The sequence below is a fragment of the Macaca nemestrina genome, chromosome 20 (genome assembly GCF_043159975.1).
Source record: "Macaca nemestrina isolate mMacNem1 chromosome 20, mMacNem.hap1, whole genome shotgun sequence".
Classification (NCBI taxonomy): Eukaryota; Metazoa; Chordata; class Mammalia; order Primates; family Cercopithecidae; genus Macaca; species Macaca nemestrina.
In genome coordinates, this window is record NC_092144.1 from 16,884,455 (window position 1) to 16,906,729 (window position 22,275).

General features: G+C 52.6%; 1 protein-coding gene across 8 annotated transcripts in view; it reads right to left on the reverse strand.

Annotated features, from left to right (window-relative positions):
• Positions 1–22,275, reverse strand: part of LOC105486735 (unc-13 homolog A) — a 92,114-nt gene that overhangs the window by 43,783 nt on the left and 26,056 nt on the right. For 7 of the 8 annotated variants that reach the window (XM_071086778.1, XM_071086780.1, XM_071086777.1 and 4 more), the window contains 11 exons: positions 20,695–20,730; positions 14,446–14,653; positions 11,667–12,179; positions 11,058–11,166; positions 8,989–9,035; positions 5,316–5,394; positions 4,721–4,792; positions 4,241–4,460; positions 2,946–3,173; positions 1,380–1,521; positions 1,084–1,253 (listed from right to left, as the gene is read on the reverse strand). In XM_071086778.1, the coding sequence (XP_070942879.1) occupies positions 1,084–1,253; positions 1,380–1,521; positions 2,946–3,173; positions 4,241–4,460; positions 4,721–4,792; positions 5,316–5,394; positions 8,989–9,035; positions 11,058–11,166; positions 11,667–12,179; positions 14,446–14,653; positions 20,695–20,730 (1,824 nt within the window). The remainder of the gene's footprint in view (positions 1–1,083; positions 1,254–1,379; positions 1,522–2,945; positions 3,174–4,240; positions 4,461–4,720; positions 4,793–5,315; positions 5,395–8,988; positions 9,036–11,057; positions 11,167–11,666; positions 12,180–14,445; positions 14,654–20,694; positions 20,731–22,275) is intronic. The other variant, XM_071086776.1, reaches the window with a different exon arrangement.

Here is a 22,275-nt window from a genome sequence, read left to right on the forward strand (position 1 = left end):
CCCAGTAGCCGGGATTACAGGCACGTGCCACCATGCCCGGCTAATTTTTGTTATTTTTAGTAGAGACAGGGTTTCGCCATGTTGGACAATCTGGTCTCAAACTCCTGACCTCAAGTGATCTGCCTGCCTCAGCCTCCCAAACTATTGGGATTATAGGTGTGAGACACTGCACCCGGCTATATTTGTTTTTTGAGAAAGGGTGTCTGCCCGGGGCTGGAGTGCAGCAGTACGATCACAGCTCGCTGCAGTCTTCACCTCTCAGGCTCAGGTGATCCTCCCACCTTAGCCTCCAGAGTAGCTGGGACCACAGGTGAGTATCACCCCGCCTAGCTAATTTTTGTATCTTTTATAGAGATGGGGTTTCACTATGTTGTCCAGGCTGGTCTCAAACTCCTGGACTCAAGTGACTGGCCGCACCCAGCCTGGATTCTTTTTTTTTTTTTTTTGAGAGCGAGTTTTGCTCTTGTTACCTAGGCTGGAGTGCCATGGCACGATCTCAGCTCACTGCAACCTCGTCTTCTTGGGTTCAAGCGATTCTCCTGCCTCAGCCTCCCGAGTAGCTGGGACTACAGGCACCCAACACCACGCCGGACTAATTTTTATATTTTTAGTGGAGACGGGGTTTCACTATGTTAGCCAGCCTGGTCTCGAACTGCTGATCCGCCTGCCTTAGCCTCCCAAAATGCTGGGATTACAGGTGTGAGCCACCATGCCTGGCCCCAGCCAGGATTCTTAAAGCTCAATCTTCTTTCTTAGATTTGGTTCCTAGGTCTCTGTCTCTCCCCTCAGACTAGGATTCCCAGTTCTTGCTTCTTGCCTCCCCCATTAGACTAGGACATGGAGATTCTGTCCCCACCCTCCCTTCTAAGCTGAACTAAGAGGTTTCTGGGCTCTGCCCACCCTCCTGGCATGGGTGCTTCCTGCTCCCATCATATTGGGCTCCTAGACCCTGGATTCCCCATCAGATTATGGTCCTCGACCAAACTCCTCCTGAGAATGCATCTCTCCGCTCTTCATGGGCTCCAGTTCTGGCTGGATCCCTGGGACCCGTCCCCACCCCCTTCAGAACCCAGCTTCTCTCACCCAGGTTGTACCACACGTCCATCTCGCCGCTGAGCGTCCGCACCTCAATGATCGTCTGCCCCAGGAAATCGTCAGATTCCCTCTTGAACCTCTGTTTCACGCGGGATTTGATGTCATCATCCTCGTCCCAGACGCGCACCTTGATGCGGTCGGAGGAATTGTGACATTCACTGTGGCAGGAGGAGGAGGCAGAGGCGGGGGTCAGGCGGCCAGTGTGAGTCCTATGCTTGGAGCCCTCTTTTGGCTGCCCCAGCAGAGTGCCCCACACGGGACCAGTGACCTAGCCAGGCACTTACAAGTGGAAATTCTCCTCCCACACCGGGTTGAGGTTCCCATAGATGGTTTTTGTCCGTTTCTTGGTCTTCCCAACCTGGACGGTGACGTAGGGGTCACTGGATCCCGTCTTGTCCTTTGCCTGCAAGCCCTGCGCGCAGACCACTGGAAGACACAGAGGGCATACACAGGTGTGCACTCTAGGAGCGAGGCATGCTGGGAACAGTCACTGCCACACGCTACAGGCCAATAATTGGGACGCCTGCAGCATGGCTGGAGAGCAATGGCAGGGCACGCTGGGCTTGCTAGAGAGGTTTTTTGTTTGTTTCTTTTTTTTTTTTTTTTTTCGAGACGGAGTCTCGCTCTGTCGCCCAGGCTGGAGTGCAGTGGCGTGATCTCGGCTCACTGCAAGCTCCGCCTCCCGGGTTCACGCCATTCTCCTGCCTCAGCCTCCCCAGTAGCTGGGACTACAGGCGCCCACAACCGCGCCCAGCTAATTTTTTGTATTTTTAGTAGAGACGGGGTTTCACCGTGGTCTCGATCTCCTGACCTTGTGATCCGCCCGCCTCGGCCTCCCAAAGTGCTGGGATTACAGGCGTGAGCCACCGCGCCCAGCCGTTTGTTTGTTTCTGAGACTGAGTTTTGCTTGTCACCCAGGCTGGAGTGCAACCTCTGCCTCCCAGGTTCAAGCAATTCTCCTGCGTCAGTCTCCCAAGTAGCTGGGATTACAGGCACGTGCCACCGTGTCTGGCTAATTTTTTTGCGTTTTTAGTAGAGATGGGGTTTCACCATGTTGGCCAGGCCAGTTTCGAACTCCTGACCTCAGGTGATCCACCTGCCTCAGCCTCAGCCTCCCAAAGTGCAGGGAGGGAGCCCCCAACCCATGAAGGATGGGAAGGTGCCCCAGCTGCCTCCCGCATGGATAGGACCTCTCTCAGGTGTGAACTCTCTGAGGTCACTCACAAGAACCCATCGTCCCCGATAGCTCCTGCTCGTTAGCGCCCCCTGCAGGGTGCCTTCCCTTCCTAACTCACCACCCCAGTTCCATCCTGGGGTCACCCACTGGATAACCCATATACCCTGAAATCCTCATCCTGGGGTCTGTTTATGGGGAAACCCACATGAGGCTGGGTGTGGAGAAATGCCAGTATCCTCACCCCTGAGTGGGGTCACACTGAGCTGCATGCTCGACGTTCTCACCAACGGCCCCATGATGGGCTGAGCCCGTTGCCCATAGCATTGTCTGCTCAAGGCATCGCCTTCAGGACTCCTTCCATCCCTGTCTCAAGTCCTTGCCCCTCACCAGGACTTTCTGGGGTCACTTTCCAGATAAACTATGCACCCTCAATTCCTCTTCTTGGGGTCTCACTCTGGAAGGCACCATCCAAGACGAACCCAGATACAGTGCCCTGAACAGGCGTTTGGAGGCACGCATGTCCCCCCACATGCGTGCACAGGCGGAGATGGGATGGAATGCACGAGACTGAGTGCACGCTGCAAAGGAGAGGGACCTGGCCATGGGACAGGGCATGAGACAGGTCTCAGAGGGTGAAGAAGGAGGGGCCCTGTGGCGGCCCACGTCCCCTCACCGGTGATGCTGATCTTGGCGGACCACTTGGACGTGCCGTCCAGCACGCTCTGCTTGACCGCCTTCATCTGTTGCGTGTGCGCCGTCTTGGTCACCGCGAAGATCTCCTGGATGAGCTCGAAGATCTCGGGCTTGTTGCGCTCCCGGATCTTCATGCGGTCCTTGAGCACCATGATGATGTTCTGCGTCCGGTCCTCCGCCCCGTGCTTGGAGCTCTTCTCTGCAGCCCCTGAGGACGCCCGAGGCCGGCGCTGACCCCAGCGCCTCTGCCTAGTGGCTCCTCACCAAGGTGAGAGCCCGGCCCCCACTCATCAACTGCGGGGACTCAGGTGTCACCCCCTGAAGCCGGTTTCCTACCTACTCTCTGTACCCCCCACCCAGACCCTTCACCCTTTCACCTCCTCTCGGAGCCATGCTCCTCTGAGTCCCCATGTCCCTTCTCTGCCCCCCACCCCTTGGAGTCCCCACAGGTTTTTGGAGCCCCACTCCTCTAAGGCCTCTTCCCTAAGCCCCACTCCTCTGAGTCCCCGCCCCCTCTCTGCGTCCCACCCGAGTCCCCGCCCCCTCTCTGAGTCCCACAACTGTGAGTCTCCGGGCCCCTCTCTGAGTCCTTGCCGCCTCTGAGTCCCACCCCTCTGAGTCCCTGCCCCCTCTCTGAGCACCACCCCATCTGAGTCCCCGCCCCTTCTCTGAGCCCCACCCCTCTGAGTCCCCGCCCCCTCTGAGTCCCACCCTTCTGAGTCCCGCTGCCTGTCTGAGCTCCACTCCTCTGAATCCCCTCCGCATCTCTGATCTCCATCCCTGTGAGTCCCCTCCACATTTCTGAGCCCCTTCCTTCTCTGAGACCCCTCCCTTTCTCTTGGTCCCACCTCCTCTGAGTCCCCTCCCCCTTCCAACCCCCCTCCTCCACAGTCCTCTTGCAGTCTGAACCCCTTCCCTCTCTGAGCCCCCCTTCCTCTCAGAGCTACCCCTAGCCAACCCATTTTATCCAGGGGAGCTGCCTCTTCTCACTAAGCCTGTCCTTTGCACAACCTAGCTAGTCCCTGAGCCCTGCCCCACTCCTCTCTGACACCCTCCCAGTTTCTTTCCCCATCGCTCGACCCCCTAGCCCTGCCCCCAGAGAGTCCTGCCTCTTTAACTCCACCCCCAGTTCCTCCCCTGCCTCACGACGCCCCGCCCCTTGCCCCGCCCCATGGTGCCCTACCCATCGCCTTGCCCCTTCAGCCTTTCCCCGCCATGCAAGCCCGGGGGCTCCCCACGCCAACCCACGACCCTGCGTTCAGGCCCTGCGCTCACGCTGCAGGCAATCGGCGTTGAGCAGGTCCTGGCATTTTTCGTGGCACTTGACACCACACTCCGTGCAGCGCATGCCCTGCCTCGCGATGCCCCACAGCAGCCCCTCGCACTCGTAGCAGTAGGTGGGCGTGGTGGCCGTCCACACTTCGAAGTTGTGTGGCGTCGTGCACGAGATGGGGTAGATTAAGGCTTGCAGGGTCTTCTTGTAAACGTGGTTTTTCTGCAGGGAGGGAGGGGATGCTGTTTGTGGGGGCTAACCTGGCGCTGTCCCTGTCCTGCCCCACTCCGCCCCAGCACTGAACGCGGTAAGGTTCCAGCCCCTCCCCGGCCTCCACGCTGTAGGAATCCCCGCTGCCTTCTGCCAGTCTGTGTCACACACACACCCCTCCTCTTCCCAGGGACCCACAGAGGCTTGGACAATTCCAGAAGCTCCCAGCCCAGTCCGTCCCTGACCCGGGCAAAAACGGGTGCCCCACGCACCAGCTCCTCGTTGTTCAACGTGCTGGAGGCCAAGGCCGAGGTGATGCCCGCTTTCCTGGACTGGACCAGGGACTAGGGAGGTCACAGAAGAGGGAGTCGGGGGTTGACATCCATGAGATTACCACCGGGAGAGTTCACAGCCACGGATGGGGCCAGCAGCCACATTTTGAAGCCACAACCGCAAATTGAAAACAGGTCACCGAAGGCATCCGGGCCAGACCCAACAAAGAATTAGGAGGTGACAGAGGCTTTGAGTTAGAAGGGACCCTGGAAAGTGAGCAGCCCCACACCCCTGACTCACAACATGCAACACAGTGGGACACAGCAAGGTTTCCCCAGAATCCATGAATTGGGGGCCTGTTAGAAGGTCCCAGTGGGGGAGTTTGGGGAGAAGACCCCAAGGGGCCCATGTCGTCATCACTCACCATGGCCTGAAGTGTCCATGCAGCACGTGGGGGTAGGAATCAGATTACATTAGTCTCACAGAATCCCTAGCTAGCCCCCAACCCCAGGTTGACCATGGGCAGTTCCACAGGTTGTGTACTGCTTATAGCAGGCCTGCTCTGCTCGGGGTGTAAAGGACGAGGGCGCTTACCAGGTCGCTCACGAGTGGGATAGGTTTCCTCTTGCGGATGTCTGGCATGCTGTCGATGATGATGAGACCACCTCCTGGGCTGTAAGACACAGAGGGACATTGAGGGCCCAGATGTCCCTATTCCTCACATAGACATCACTCGAGCCCTGGAGACAATACTTAACCCCCACAGGTGTTAAAGGGTTGAATTGGGTCCCGCAAGAAAAAGATATGTTGATGCCCTAACCCCCACTACCTCAGAAGGTGACTTTATTTGGAAACGGGGTTGTTGGAGATGAATTAGTTAAGATAAGGTCATACTGGAGTAGGGTAGATGCTTAATCTAATATGACTGGTGCCCTTAGAAGAAGAGATACATGGGGAGAAGGCGGCTGCATGACGGCTGAGGCAAGGAGTGACATATCTACAAACCAATACTCGGTGGCCAAGGATTTCAAGCAAACTAGAAGCTAGAAGAGGCAGCGGAGGAATTCTCTTCTACAGATTTCAGAGGGAGCGTGGCCCTACCAATGCCTTGATTTCAGACTTCTGGTCTCCAGAACTGCGAGAGAATACATTGCTGTGGTTTTAAGCCTCCCGGTTGTGGTACTTTGTGATAGCAGTCCTAAGAAATGGAGACACCAGGCCTCAACCTCCTCATCTGAAAAATGGGCAGATGATGTAGTTGCCCACCTTGAATGAAAACGTGAATTAAGGCAAATCTAAATAATATACTAAAATACAGATGAGGCCGGGTGTGGCGGCTCACGCCTATAATCCCAGAATTTTGGGAGGCCAAGGCAGGTGCATCACCTGAGGTTAGGAGTTTGAGAGCAACCTGACCAACATGGTGAAACCCCGTCTCTACTAAAAATACAAAAATTAGCCAGGCGTGGTGGCGCGTGCCTGTAATCCCAGCTACTCAAGAGGCTGAGGCAGGAGAATTGCTTGAACCCCGGAGGCAGAGGTTGCAGTGAGTTGAGATTGTGCCACTGCAATCCAGCCTGGGTGACAGAGTGAGATTCTGTATCAAAAATAAAATAAAATAAAATAAAATAAAATAAAAAATAAATAAAAAATAAAACCTTTCTTGGCTCACTGCAACCTCCCCCTCCCAAGTGTAAGCGATTCTCCTGCCTCAGCTCCCCAAGTAGCTGGGATTACAGGTGCCCACCACCGTGCCTGGCTAATTTTTATATTTTTAGTAAAAACAAGGTATCACCATGTTGGCCAGGCTGGTCTCAAACTCCTGACCTCAGGCGATCCGCCCACCTTGGCCTCTCAAAGCGCTGAGATTACAGGCGTCAGCCACCGTGCCCAGACTTCTTTTGAGACAAGATCTCATTCTGTCACCTAGGCTGGAGTGCAGTGGTGCAATCATGGCTCACTGTAGCCTCCATCTCCTGGGCTCCAGCAATCCTCCCACCTCAGCCTCCTGAGTAGCTGGGACCACAGGTGTACGCCACAACACCTAGTTATTTATTTATTTATTTTTTAAAGATGGAATCTCGCTCTGTCGCCCAGGCTGGAACGCAATGGCATGATCTTGGCTCACTGCAACCTCTGCCTCCTGGGTTCAAGCAATTCTCCTGTCTCAGCCTCCCAACTAGCTGGGATTACAGTTGCCCACCACCACACCTGACTAATTTTCTGTATTTTTAGTAGAGATGGGGTTTCACCATGTTGGCCAGGCTGGTCTCAAACTCCTGACCTCGGGTGATCCACCCGCCTCGGCCTCCCAAAGTCCTGGGATTACAGGCATGAGCCACTGCACCCGGCCCACACGCAGCTAATTAAAAAAAATTTGTTTTGTAGAGACGGGGGGGTCTCACTATGTTGCCCAGGCTGGTCTTGAACTCCTAGCCTCAAGCAATTCTCCCGCCTCAGCCTCCCAAGTGGCTGGGGTTACAAGCATGCACCACGACACCTGGCTGATTTTTGTATTTTTTAGTAGAGACGGGGTTTCACCATGTTGGCTTGGCTGGTCTTTTTTTTTTTTTTTTTTTGGAGACGGAGTCTCGCTCTGTTGCCCAGGCTGGAGTGCAGTGGCGGGATCTCGGCCCACTGCAAGCTCTGCCTCCTGGGTTCACACTATTCTCCTGTCTCAGTCTCCCAAGTAGCTGGGACTACAGGCGCCTGCCACCATGCTCGGCTAATTTTTTGTATTTTTAGTAGAGACGGGGTTTCACCGTGTTAGCCAGGATGGTGTCGATCTCCTGACCTCATGATCCGCCCACCTCAGCCTCCCAAAGTGCTGGGATTACAGGGGTGAGCCACCGTGCCCGGCCGGCCTGGCTGGTCTTGAACTCCTGACGTCAGGCTTCAGGAGTTCAGCCTCCCAAAGTGTTGGATTACAGGTGTGAGCCACCACGCCTGGCCCCAAAATGTTTTCATTGGCCAATGAGATAGGTGCCTGCAGCCAACGATTCCAGACAAGCCCTGCAGGGCTATTCAACCTACAAAGCTTTTTGCAGGAGCCACCTGAGGCTTTGAGACTCCTAAACCACATCTTTTCGGTCTCTACTAAAAATACAAAAAACTAGCCGGGCGTGGTGGCGGGCGCCTGTAGTCCCAGCTACTCGGAGGCTGAGGCAGGAGAATGGCGTGAACCCGGGAGGCGGAGCTTGCAGTGAGCCGAGATGGCGCCACTGCACTCCAGCCTGGGCGACACAGCGATACTCCGTCTCAAAAAAAAAAAAAAAACAAAAAAAAAACCACATCTTTTCTCGGCAGCCTCCCCTTGTCTGACAGGTTTCTCCTGAGAGCACATCCTTCATAAATCACGTGCACAGGAATCCCCATTTCAGGCCCTGCATCCAAGGCTCTCAAGCTGGGGCACCTGCTCATTTATTAAGCAATCCCAGTTGCTGTCTCCCTGCCTGTTTGCCAAGGACGTACAAGGAAGGTCACTATCGTGCTGCTATTTTAAAACCTGAACATATTTTTAAAATATCTTGTGCATCCTCTAACCTGAAAATCCATAACATAAGAGGTTAGATGTGACCACATGCTCCACTGAAGACTAAACAACTATCTTTAATTAAAGAGCCCACAACTGTAGCAATCATCAAAGAGATTTAAAAATAGAAATCAAAGCAAAAATTTTGCTCCGGGATTACAAATGTATAGTGTATCTTTCCCAATAATGTCTAGTCCTAATAGTATCTGCTTTATCTTACATTTATTTACCTATGTATTTGTTTGTTTATTTTTGAGACAGCATCCCGCTCTGTCACCCAGGTTGGAGTGCAGTGGTGCGATCTTGGCTCACTGTAACCTCTGCCTCTTGGGTTCAAGTAATTCTCTTGCCTCAGCCTCCCGTGTAGCTGGGATGACAGGTGCCTGTCACCACGCCCAGCTAATTTTTGTATTTTTAGTAGAGACAGGGTTTCACCATATTGGCCAGGCTGGTTTTGAACTCCTGACCTCAAATGATCCTCCTGCCTCGGCCTCCCAAAGTGCTAGGATTACAGGCACGAGCCACTGCACCCGGCCCTATCTTCAAAGATTACTGTCTTTTGCGTCTACGTGTGGTTGTGTACCTTATGAAAGTGACATATTTTGCCCAAGCTCAATTTGTCCTCTGTCTAAATGGAACCCCTCCCCATCCTCTCTGGGCTGAGGCTCAGGCGCAAACCAGCTTTGGGCTCGGGGTTCAAATCTTCCACCCACAGCTCACAGTTCCAATACTTACCCGCCTTTGAACCATAGGGATTTGGACATTTCTCCTTCACCCCGGGCCTGCAGGACAGACAAACAGATATGGTCAGTGTGGCTGTCCCTCCCCTTCCCAGAGCAGGCTCCACACCCACTTCTGACTCCCCTCTGGGCTGGGAGTCAGATGGCCTGGGTCCTAGTCCTGGCTGAGTGATTTTAGGAAGTTCCCTGGCTATCTCTGGGCCTTAGTTTGTCCATCTGTCAGATGGGCTGGGGGAGAAAGAAGCTCCCTTCTTTCAACCACCTCAATGGACCTGTCTCTTCATTGCTTATTCCCTAAACCCCCTACAGTCTCACTTGTTCATCTGCTCTCTGGCCCCGGGCCCTTTCCAGGAGTTGTGACTTCAGCTTGTACCTCTTTCCACCTTCTGCAGCCAACCAGCCTCTATTTATCATTCAGGTCTCAGCATAGAGCCGGGGTCTATGCCCCCTACCTTCCCTCCATCTTGTAACTAAAGGGTTAACATGGGGGAGTCCTATGAGGAAGACAGGCAGTACTCTTCTGTTCTGAAATATTGAGGGTGTGTTTGGTTTTTTTAAAGACAGGGTCTTGCTATATTGCCCAGACTGGTCTTGAACTGCTGGCCTCATATATCTTCCTGCTTCAGCCTCCTGAGTAGCTGGGACTACACGCATGAGCCACCACACTCAGCTCCCGAAATATTTTTGAGATGGAGTTTCCCTTTTGTTGCCTAGGCTAGAGTGCAGTGGTGCAATCTCAGCTCACTGCAACCTCTGCCTCCTGGGTTCAAGCGATTCTCCTGCCTCAGCCTCCCTAGTAGCTGGGATTACAGGCGCCCACCACCACGCCCAGCTAATTTTTTGTATTTTTAGTAGAGATGGGGTTTCACTATGTTGGCCAGGCTGGTCTCAAACTCCTGAGTTCAGGTGATCCTCCCGTCTCAACCTCCCAAATTGCTGGGATTACAGGCGTGAGCTCCTGAAATATTGTTGAAATATTTTGGATGTCACTTTTCCTTAAGTGTCATCTCCTCCAGGGAGTTTTCCTGATTGCCTTGGATTAGTTTTATGCTTTTCCTATGAAACCCAGAGAGCCCTCCATGTGTCTTTTTCTTGTCATATTACTAGTTCCATAGTTTGTTTTTCTTGTATATCACATAGTTCCAGTAGTAGCTGCTATTTTTTCAATTTAATTTCTTGACGTAGTGAAAGTTATCCAATAGCCTTTTCACTGTGTACTCTTCCATCTGTCTAATTTAGAACCATATGTATGTATCGCTGAGTCAAAAAATAGATTTCTATTTTAAAACTGATGAGAAATTTCGTTTGGTATTTTTGTGGCTCTGATATTTGATGGTCTAAACCTCTGGAAGCCTGTTTAGAATCTCCTCCTGCCAAGCCTACTGCAGTTTGGAGGGTAACCCTGGAGAGCAACACAGCTGTCCCCAGCCCAAGGTGAGCTGAATGAAAGAATAAATCAATGGCCTCAATCCTGCTGCCCATCTGAACAGTCACCTTGACCCTGATGCTAATTCCTTCCCTTGATTCCTACTCCCCTACTGACCCGGCCCCAGACCTTTCCCTAACCCTGACGATGACTTCCAATTTGACCCTAAGCACTGACCCCTTTGCCTAACACCAATTCTAACCCTGACCTCTGATCTTTGATAGCTGAACTAACCCTGACCTTGATCCCTAACCATGACTTCAGCCCTGTTTCAGCCCCAGTTTTCTCTCCTCCCTCTTGACTTAGAAACCCCAGGCTGACACTGGGGAGGAGGTTGGGCTGGGGATGGGTGGGGCCAGACTTGGTGTGGGGTTTGAGAGTGGGCATAGCCAGGCTAGTGTGGACAGGTCATGGGGATACCCTGGGCTGTGTGCGTGCATAGCTAAGGAAGGGTCAGGGTGGGTGTTGCATGGGCACAGTGTGCGGACTGCACTAGGCATCCCCAGGCTAGGCTTGGGTGCAGGTGGGGTGTTGGGCGTGGCCAATTTAGGTGTGGGTGTGGCCAAACCATGTGTGGGCGTGGCATTGGGCATGGCCTGGCTGAGTGTGGCAGGGGCATGGCTGGGCGTGTCACTCACCTCCTGCAGCTGCATCCGCACCTTGTTGAAGGCACGCAGCCAGTTGGCCTTGGCCCTGGACATGGAGTCCTGCCCCTCCTGGCCTTCCTCATCCTCTCTCGGCCTGAAACTGAGACAGGGAACGCTATGAGGCTCCGGCTGGCTCTCCGTGACTCCTGACCTTCCCTCGACCCTCCAGCTGTGAAAGTGATGCACGGCTCCCCATGGTATCTCTGACCCCTCAAAGACATGGGGACCCACCTGTGTCCCCTGGCCCACCTCGGTGCCCCTCACCCCTTCCCACACACCCAACGCTTCTCTGACACTTCACTGTTCCCCAGCTTCCTTTTCACCAGCCCAGTCCCTCTGGCACCCCATTTACCCAGGATCTTGACCTCCCTGAGCCCAGCAACCCCTAAGGTCACAACCTCTAAGACCCCTTCATGACGCCCCTGAACCCTCTTTGACCCCTGTACTCTGCTCTGTCACCTCTGATCCCTTTAAGAAACCCAAGGGCCTGTGACAACTTCAGCCCTGGCAACTGCCCAGGTTCACACTGACCCCATCACAGCCCTATTGACCCTGTGACCTTCTGGCAGCCCCTCTGACCCCTTGGTCCCCTCCTGTTACCTCTCCTCGGCCTTGGGGGGCTCAGCCTCAGGGATCTGCTCAGCTGCAGGCACCTCCTCGGGTGTGGCTGGCTTGGGGGCCACCTTGGCCGTGTCGGGGGCCTCGGTGGGTGCCAATGGGGTCTTGTCCTCCTTCCCTGGGGCAGCTGGCGGGAGGCTGATGCGTTTGAAGTCTTTGGGCTCAGCCACAGCCACCTCTTCACGCTGGGCATAGCTGCCCAAATCGTCAGGCACCTCCTCCTCCTCCTCCAGCTCCTCCTCGTCTTCAGGCAGCTCCTCCTCCTCCAGGAAGTCCTCCAGGTCCTCCTCCAGCTCCTCCTCATCCTGGTCCCAGCGAGGTGAGTCTTTGTGATAGCTGACCGAGCTGTGGCAGGAGTGGTAGGAGTCCCGGTCCCGCTCGTCCTCCATCTCGGAGCCCTGCAGGCTGTGCTCGTCGGGGTCAAAGTCCTCACTCAGCTGAGAGCTTCCCTGGCTCAGCTCCGCTGAGGAGGCGTAGCGGCTGCTACCTGTGGGGCTGTGGGGATGAAACAGGGTTCAGGCGCCGGGGTACCGAGTCACTGCCCACCTGAGCCCCAGTCACACAGGCATTGACTCATCACCGATTAAGTACCTACCCTGTGCCACGTCCTGCTCTAGGGGCCAGAAAACACAGCCATGATCAGCAAAAATAAAAATTCCCCCTTTTGGCCGGGCACAGTGGCTCACGCCTGGAATCCCAGCACTTAGGGAGGCTGAGGTGGGCAGATCACCTGAGGTCAGGAGTTCAAGACCAGCGTGGCCAACATGGTGAAACCCTGTCTCTACTAAAAATACAAAAAATTAGCTGGGCGTGGTGCCGTATGCCTGTAATCCCAGCTACTCAGGAGGCTGAGGCAGAAGAATCACTTGAACCCGGGAGGCGGAGGTTGCAGTGAGCTGGGATCATGCCATTGCACTCCAGCCTGGGCAACAACAGTGAAACTCCATCTCAAAAAAAAAAAAAAAAAAATTCCCCGCTTTTGTGGCATTTGCGGTCTGTGGCAGACAGGCAATTGACTGTGCTGGGAACTCAGGGTCAGCGCCATCACCACAGCCCTGCAGCATGTCTCCTGGCCTCCACCTCGAAAAAGTATAGAAAATACATTCACTTCCCTGTACCCTCGGCCCCACCCCAGGCCAGCCTCTGCTGTCTCTACCAGATGCTGTCCCCACAGTTCCTGCTTCCCTTGGAAGCCACAGGGAGTCGTAAATCCAATCACCTCCCTCCCCTGCTCTAACTCCTACCATGGCTCCCTAGTGCCTTGCAATAAAATCTGTGCTAGCCCTGCGTGGCCCATACCCTCCAAACTCCCCCTGCATACCTCCCTCCACTTCTCCCCACCTCCTCCATTCCAGCCACACTGGCTACCTCATTGTCTCTCCAACACCATAAACCTGTGTACTTGCCATGGTCTCTTCCTTGTCTGCTTTATCTAGAAAACTCCTACCCATCCTCTGGTACCCACTGAAACATCACTTACTCGTGCGAATGCCCCCCATTCTCTGGCCAGGTCAGGCCCTCGGTTATATGCTGCTTATATGAACCCAGGATCGTGCTCAGCATCAATAGGAATATCTGTCTCTGTCTAAGTGCAGGCAGGGGAACATAGGGGCCTCCACTCAGCCCTCTTCTAATCATTCACTTAGTCACTCAACAAACTTTATCATCTCCTGATTAGATACCTCCTCCAATCTTAGTGCCTGGGACCCTCTTCCCTGGCCAGCCTCAGGGATGCTAGAGGAATAAAAAGGGGTTCAACACCAGCCCGGGCGACGGAACAAGACCCTCATCTCTACAAAAAAATAAAAATAAATTAGCTTGGTGTGGTGGCCTGTGCCTGTAGTCCCAGCTACTGGGGAGGCTGAGGTGGGAGGATCGCTTGAGCCCAGGAGTTCAAGGCTGCAGTAAGTCACGATGGTGCCATTGCACTCCAGCCACCATGCCTGGCTGTGTAGAATTTTCTTGCAAGCTTTTGGGTAAAGAAAGAGGCTGGGCCGGGCGCGGTGGCTCAAGCCTGTAATCCCAGCACTTTGGGAGGCCGAGACGGGCAGATCACGAGGTCAGGAGATCGAGACTATCCTGGCTAACACAGTGAAACCCCGTCTCTACTGAAAAATACAAAAAACTAGCCGGGCGAGGTGGCGGGTGCCTGTAGTCCCAGTTACTCGGGAGGCAGAGGCAGGAGAATGGCGTGAACCCGGGAGGCGGAGCTTGCAGTGAGCTGAGATCCGGCCACTGCACTCCAGCCTGGGTGACACAGCCACACTCCGTCTCAAAAAAAATAAAATAAAATAAAATACAAAAATAAAAAAAAAGAAAGAGGCTGGGTGCAGTGGTTCACCCCTGTAATCCTAGCACTTTGGGAGGCCGAGGTGGGCGGATCACTTGAGGTCAGGAGTTTGAGACCAGCCTGACCAACATGGTGAAACCTTGTCTCTACTAAAAGTACAAAAATTAGCCGGGCTTGGTGGTGGCGTGTGCCTGTAATCAGGAGGTGAGGCAGGAGAATCGCTTGAACCTGGGTGGCGGAGGTTGCAGTGAGCCGAGATGGTGCCACTGCACTCCAGCCTGGGTGACAGAGCAAGACTCCGTCTTAAAAAAAAAAGGAAAAGAGAAAAAGGGCTCATTCCCACAAGAAAATGTGAATTCTGCCCTCCTGGAACTCCACCTCCAGCTCCGTCCAGCCCCCAACCTCTCTCTCTACTCCAGGAGACACAGCAGGACCCTCATACACGTGCACACTGCACTCCACGGCACCTACCTGAGGGCCTGCGGCTCAGAGAACTCCTCATAACTGTGCATGGAGTCGCTGTAGGATTCCCGGGAGCCCAGGGGTGGTGGGCGAACAGAATACTGGTGGACTGAGGCGTTGGGTTGCGACGTAGTGTAATAGGGCGGCGGGATGCTGTTGCTCGTTTCACTGCGGTAGTCACTGTCGCGATCATCCACTGCACTGTCGGGGTCATCGTCTGGAAGAGAGAGGAGGTATGGGAAGAGGGTGAGGAAGAAAGAGTGCACATGATGGGGGCCAATATAGTTTCCCAGACTTAGGGTGCTGCTACTGAAGAAGAGAATTTTTTACTAGTATGGATAAAGAATTGTGGGTCATGTTAATAGAGATTTAGGCTTCAGAACAAGGGAGGTGAAAACCCTACTTTGCTTTATGTGGGTCAAATTGGACCTACAGTCTAGGTGCTAGTGTAGGTTCTCCAAGGTGAAGAAAACAGGGACAAAATAGAGGGCATCCTTCAGCTCAAATGTGAGGAACAGCTTTGTTCAAGGTCAGGATCTCTGAAAATGAGATGGGATTTTTTTCCGCTGGACAGTTAGTTTCCATAACAGGAGTCACACAAACAGGAGGAAGTTGGAGGAAGATCAGGAGTTCAAGGTGGAGGGAATGCCCTTTAACCCTTAGAGATTTCCTGATATCTGAGACTGAGGACCCCAGACCTGAACTTACATGTACAAGAACTAAGAAGATGCTGAGACATGGTTCTGTCTGTTTCAAAAAGGATTAGATTCTTAGCTTGGCAAAACCACCACACACTCAGAATCTATTGCTAAAATGGAATATGGTAGAGTTGCCAAACTTCATGTTTAATAAGAACTAAAAGATATTTTGGTTTAGTTTGGTTTCCTTAGAAAAAAGAACAGTTTGTTTTCTAAATCCTAAAAAAAAAATTCCAATTCTAAAAGCCACATGTCTGGGTGGTGGCATAATTGGGGATTGTACATTTTCTTCTTTATTCTTTGCTGTACCTTCTGAAAAAAAAAGATTTCAATAATGCAATCTTTTTAATTTTTTTAATTAAAAAGAATGATAAAAGTAAAGCAAAGACTGGGCACAGTGGCTCACACCTATAATCTCAGCACTTTGGGAGGCCAAGGCGGGCAGATTACCTGAGGCCAGGAGTTCGAGACCAGCCTGGGCAACATACCAAAACCCTGTCTCTACTAAAAATACAAAAATTAGCCGGGTGTGGTGGCAGGTGCCTGTAATCCCAACTCCTTGGGAGGATGAGGCAGGAGAATCTTTTGAACCCAAGAGGCGGAGGCTGCCACAAGCCAAGATCACACCTCTGCACTCCAGGCTGGGTGACACAGAGCCTGTCTCCAAAAAACAAAATAAAATAAAAGTAAAGTAAAATGTAGTCCATGGGCCAGGTGCAGTGGCTCATGCCTGTAATCTCAGCACTTTGGGAGGCCAAGGCAGGAGGATCACTTGAGCCCAGGAGTTCAAGATCAGCCTGGGCAACAGCAAGACCCCATCTTTTTTTTTTTTTTTTTTTTGAGACAGAGTCTCACTCTGTTGCCCAGGCTGGAGTGCAGTGGCACAAGTTCCGCTCACTGCAAGCTCTCCTGCCTCAGCCTCCAGAATAGCTGGGACTACAGGCGCCTGCCACCACGTCCGGCTAATTTTTTGTATTTTTAGTAGAGACGGGGTTTCACTGTGTTAGCCAGGATGGAGTAAGACCCCATCTCTTTAAAAAATTTAAAAATTAGCTGGGTGTGGTGGTGGGCGCTTGTAGTCCCAGCTATTTGGGAGGCTAACGGCAGGAGCATTGCTTGAGCCCAGGAGATCGAGGTAGCAGTGAACTATGATTACGCCACTGCACTGCAGTCTGGGCGACAGAATGAGACCCTGTATCAAAAAAAAAAAAAAAAAAAAAAAAAAAAAAGTAGTCCATGAAGAAAACATGAGAAGTATGGGGTAGGGGAAGAGGATGTAAAAAAAATGAAGAAACGCCCAGACCCCAAAGTCTCAGAGCAATGAGTGAAACCTTCAGACTTTTGCTGTATTCATCCATTCATTTAGACAGAGTCTCTCTCACTTGGGCTGGAGTGCAGTGGCACTTTCATAGCTCACTGAAGCCTCGACCTCCTGGGCTCGAGAGATCCTCCCACCTCAGACTACAGAGTACCTGGGACCACAGGTACACACCACCACGCCCAGCTAATTTTATTTACTTATTATTTTGTAGAGATGGGATCTTGCTATATTGCCCAGGCTGATCTTGAACTCCTGGGCTCAAGCAATCTTCCCGCCTCAGCCTCCCAAAGTGCTGGGATTACAGGCATGAGCCACCTTGGCCGGCCAGCATTCTTTCTACCCAATTGTCCTTGACCGGGCTGAGATGTTTCCAGCCAAATTGCATGAGGCTGTGCACATGTTCACCCAGTTTTTTTTTTTTTTTTCCCCTGACAAATTATCTGCTTATGAAGGGTAAATTACTTTGAATTGAATTCTTTTTGCTTTTTGCCCAGGCTCTGCTTTCTTAAGTAGCTCTTGACTAAATTGCCTGCTTCTGGCTATTTTCAACCACTTTTGTTTTGACCCAGTGGTCTGTTTTTAGCTCAATTGTCTTTCCTTTTTGACCCAATTATCTATCAGCTTTAGCTGCATTGGTGTTTTGTTCTGTTTGTTTGGTTTTTGGGTTTGTTTTTTTTTTTTTTTTTGAGACGGAGTCTCGCTCTGTCGCCCAGGCTGGAGTGCAGTGGTGCGATTTCGGCTCACTGCAAGCTCCGCCTCCCGGGTTCACGCCATTCTCCTGCCTCAGCCTCCCGAGTAGCTAGGACTACAGGCGCCCGCCACCATGCCTGGCTAATTTTTTTGTATTTTTAGTAGAGACATGGTTTCACCGTGTTAGCCAGGATGGTCTCGATCTCCTGACCTCGTGATCCGCCCGCCTCGGCCTCCCAAAGTGCTGGGATTACAGGCTTGAGCCACCGCTCCCGGCCGGGTTATTTATTTATTTATTTATTTATTTTGAGACGGAGTCTCGCTCTATCGCCCAGGCTGGAGTGCAGTGGCGTGATCTCGGCTCACTGCAAGCTCCGCCTCCCGGGTTCCCGACATTCTCCTGCCTCAGCCTCCCGAGTAGCTGGGACTACAGGCGCCCGCCACCTCGCCCGGCTAGTTTTTTGTATTTTTTAGTAGAGACGGGGTTTCACCGGGTTAGCCAGGATGGTCTCGATCTCCTGACCTCGTGATCCGCCCGTCTCGGCCTCCCAAAGTGCTGGGATTACAGGCGTGAGCCACCGCACCCGGCCAAGGGTTTTTTTTTTTTTTTTTTTTTTGAGACGGAGTCTTGCTCTGTTGCCCAGGCTGGAGTGCAGTGGCCAGATCTCGGCTCACTGCAAGCTCCGTCTACCAGGTTTAGGCCATTCTCCTGCCTCAGCCTCCCGAGTAGCTGGGACTACAGGCGCCCGCCACCTTGCCCAGCTAGTTGTTTTGGTATTTTTTAGTAGAGACGGGGTTTCACCGTGTTTGCCAGGATGGTCTCGATCTCTTGACCTCGTGATCCACCCGTCTCGGCCTCCCAAAGTGCTGGGATTACAGGCTCGAGCCACCGCGCCCGGCCGGGTTTTTTTTTTTTAAGAAGGAGTCTCGCTCTGTCACCCAGGCTAGAGTACAATGATGCAATCTCAGCTCATTGCAGCCTCCACCTCCCAGGTTCAAATGATTCTCCTGACTCAGCCTCCCGAGTAGCTGGGATTACAGGCATGCACCACCATGCCTGGCTAGTTTTTGTATTTTTAGTAGTGACCAGGTTTCATCCTGTTGGCCAGGCTGGTGTCAAACTCCTGACCTCAAGTAATCTGCCTACCTTGGCCTCCCAAAGTACTGGGATTATGGCGTGAGCTGCCGTGCCTGGCCTGTCTTTGCTTTTGACCATACTGTTCGTTTGTGGCAAGTTGGTTGTTATCAAGCTTGCCCTGTCTGCCAAGCATTCATTTTGGTGAAATTGATTTTATTTATCTATTTATTTATTTATTTTAATATATTTATTTTTTAGAAATGGGGTCTCACACTGTTGCCTAGGCTGAAGTGCAGCCGCACAATGATGGCTTATTGCACCCTTGACCTCCTGGGCTCAAGCAGTCCTCCCGCCTCAGCCTCCTGAATAGCTGGGACTACAGGGGCACACCACCACACCTGGCCTTTTTTTTTTTTTTTTTTTTTTGTAGCGGTGGGGTCTTGCTGTGTTGCCCGGGCTGATTTCAAACTTTGGGGCTCAAGCAATCCTCCCGCCTCAGCCTCCCAAAGTGTTGGAATTGTAGGTGTAAGCCACTGTGGCTGGCCTAAATTGATTTTTTTTTTTTTTGAGTTGGAGTCTCGCTCTGTCGCCCAGGCTGGAGTGCAGTGGTGCGATCTCAGCTCAGATCATGATCTGACCTCGTGATCCGCCCGCCTCGGCCTCCCAAAGTGCTGGGATTACAGGCGTGAGCCACCGTACCCGGCCCTAAATTGATTTTTAACCAACTCGTTTTTGATAAATTGTGGTGGACCAAAGTGTTTGTCAACAGTTTCACTGGTCCTGGAGATAGGTTTGTCCACCAGGATATAAGGAAGGAGTGAAGGACTTCCCAGTTGGTGGAGAAGAGAGAAGGAGGCAGATTTATCCTCAGAATAGAGGACTGGCCAGGCATGGTAACTCACACCTGTAATCCCAGCACTTTGGGAGGCCGAGACAGGAGGATTGCTTGAGGTCAGGAGTTCAAGACCAGCCTGGCCAACATGGTGAAACCCCATCTCTACTAAAAATACAAAAATTAGCCAGGCATAGTGGCATGCACCTGTAATCCCAGCTACTCAGGAGGCTGAGGCAGGAGAATCGCTTGAACCCGGGAGGTGGAGGTTGCAGTGAGCAGAGATCGCACCACTGTACTCCAGTCTGGGTGACAGAGCGAGACTCCATCTCAAAAAAAAAAAAAAAAAAAAAAAAAAAGAGAATAGAGGACTGGGTCTCTCTAGAAGAGGCAGGGTATGGGAGAAAGGGAGCAACTCCTTAGGGCACGGGTCTGGTCTGTGGCCTGTTAGGAGCTGGGCCGCACAGCAGGAGGTGGGCGGCGGTTGGGTGAGTGGGATAAGTTTCATCTGTATTTACAGTTGCTCCCCATCACTCACATTACCGCCTGAGCTCCGCCTCCTGTCAGATCAGCGGTGGCATTAGATTCTCACAGGAGGCCGGGCACAGTGGCTCAAACTTGTAATCCCAACCCTTTGGGAGGCCAAGGTGGGTGGATCACCTGAAGTCAAGAGTTCACAACCAGCCTGGCCAACATGGTGAAACCCCGTCTCTATTAAAAATACAAAAAATTGGCCAGGAGCGGTGGCTCAAGCCTGTAATCCTAGCACTTTGGGAGGCCGAGACGGGCAGATCACGAGGTCAGGAGATCGAGACCATCCTGGCTAACCCGGGGAAACCCCATCTCTACTAAAAAATACAAAAAAAAAAAAACTAGCCGGGCGAGGTGGTGGGCGCCTGTAGTCCCAGCTACTCGGGAGGCTGAGGCAGGAGAATGGCGTGAACCCGGGAGGCGGAGCTTGCAGTGAGCCGAGATCGTGCCACTGCCCTCCAGGCTGGGTGACAGAGTGAGACTCCATCTCAATAAAAAAAAAAGAAAAAGAAAAAGAAAAAGAAAAATGGACATTAAATTTAGGGAGGGCGTGGCTTGCCTTCTTCCCTGGGACAGCAAATGAAGATGGAAGGTAAGGTGTGAGTATGGGCGGAGCCTAGGGGGTTGGTGAGGTCTCCGCGTGCATCTCCCTGAGGTTCCTGGCCCACCCCTCTGTTGGAGACCCCGGCCACCCACTACCCTCTGAGTGACACTGGACCCATTTCCAAGCGGAGAAGGAAGATAGGAAGACCAAAAGGCAGGGGATACAGGAGAGGAGGTGAGGTTATACAGGGGGAGTGGCGGGAGGAGGCCACAGCACCCAGCTGGACACAGGCAGGTTGTCGGTCTAAATGTCCACTCCTCCAGGCTGAACCCCCCCACCCCAACGACGGTGCCCACTCCCCAGCAGACAGCGGGCCTCCCAAGACAGGCACTAACGAACAGGGTACAGGAAAGCTTGAAAGGGGTCTCGCCAAGCCCCCTGGCCCCCATGTGCTGGTCACAGGCTCCCTGCTTCCGTGTGTGATAGTGGGGAGGGGCCTTGGGATCACCAAGGTGCCCACCTTCCCATGGGCCTCCCAGAACATCAATCAGGCTGAGTACTTACTGTGCTGCTCACCCCAGCCAAAATAATTCCAGTTGCCTACAAAGAGAAGGGGCAGAAATAATAAAAGGGAGCAGACAAAGGGGTGGGTGTAGGAAGCGGGCTCCCCTGCGGTCCTCCTCACTCTCTGCATCTGCTCCCCCCACCCCAAGAGCCCCTCTTGTCCTGAGTACCTTTCCTAAGTATCACTTTCATTGCTGACACTTGCTGTGTCTCTGCTCTCCACCTTGGGAGGAAGGTGGGATATCCCTGTTTGTTTATTTTTTTCTTCTCTTTAATTTTTTTTGTTTTTTGAAACAGGGTCTCACTCTGTCATCCAGCCTGGAGTGGAGTGGTGCAATCATGGCTCACTGCAGCCTCCAATTCCCAAGCTCAAGTGATCCTCCCACCTCAGCCTCCCGAGTAGCTGGGATTACAGGCACCCACCACCATGTTCAGCTAACGTTTTGGTTCTTGGTGGTTTTTCTTTTTGTTTTTTTTGTGTAGAGATGGAGTCTTGCTATGTTGGCCAGGGTGGTCTCAAACACCTGGTCTCATGTGAGGCCGAGTAGCTGTGATTTACAGGCATGAGCCACTGAGCCTGACTCAGTTTTCAATGAGAGGAAAGGCTCAGTCAGGAAGTAACAAAGTGGGTATCTGGGCCCAGGGTTTTCTGACTATGAAGTCTGGGGTTAACAGTCTCCCAGTCTCCACCCTTTTCCTCTCCCAGCTCTTGGATAAGGAAAGACACACTAAATTGGAAACCCTAAGGTTTAAAACACCTCTGTTGGGTGGTCTGCTCATTTTACGGGTGAAACTATGAGGCTCAGAGAGATGCAGTGAGCAGCCAAAAGTCACACAGCCTCTGAGCATCAGGGCCAGGGCGAGAACCCCTTTGCCTATCATGTGCAGTACCTGGCACTTCAGAAAAATGTCCTGGACCAGAATCCTGGCTCCTCTGACCATTGACTGCTTCCTCTGGGAAATGGGGGTGACAAAATACGCCCAGGAAGGACTTGTGGGTAAATACTGAGTGGTGGTCTCCACTTCCCAAATCGAACTTGCCCCTGGCTCTAGTCCATCTGCCCAGGGACTCTCTGCCATTGCCTTCCCACTTCCACTCTGCCTGGCCCCACCCCCATTGCAACCTCTCAATGACCCCATTCACCCAGAGGGGGTTTGTAATTCCTTCCGGGCAGTGATGACTCCTCCCTGGCCAGGGAAGCCAAGGAACTTTCTCAATATCACACCCCAAGTTAGTGTAGAAACAGGATACTCCAGCTGGAGTTCCCCAAGCCCCCCTCAACCCCACCTCCATTACCACCCTCCTGGACACATGGTGGGGGAGACACAGATACAGGGAAAGCTGTGAGGGGGGAAAAAGGGAAGATGGAAAAGCAAATGGAAAGGGGTTAGGCATGGTGGCTCACACCTGTAATCCCAGCACTTTGGGAAGCTGAGGTGGGTGGATCACATGAGGTAAAAAATTTGAGACCAGCCTGGCCAACATGGCAAAACTCCATCTCTACTAAAAATACAAAAATTAGCTGGGCGTGACAGCATGTGCCTGTAATCCCCACTATTCAAGAGGCTGAGTCACAAGAA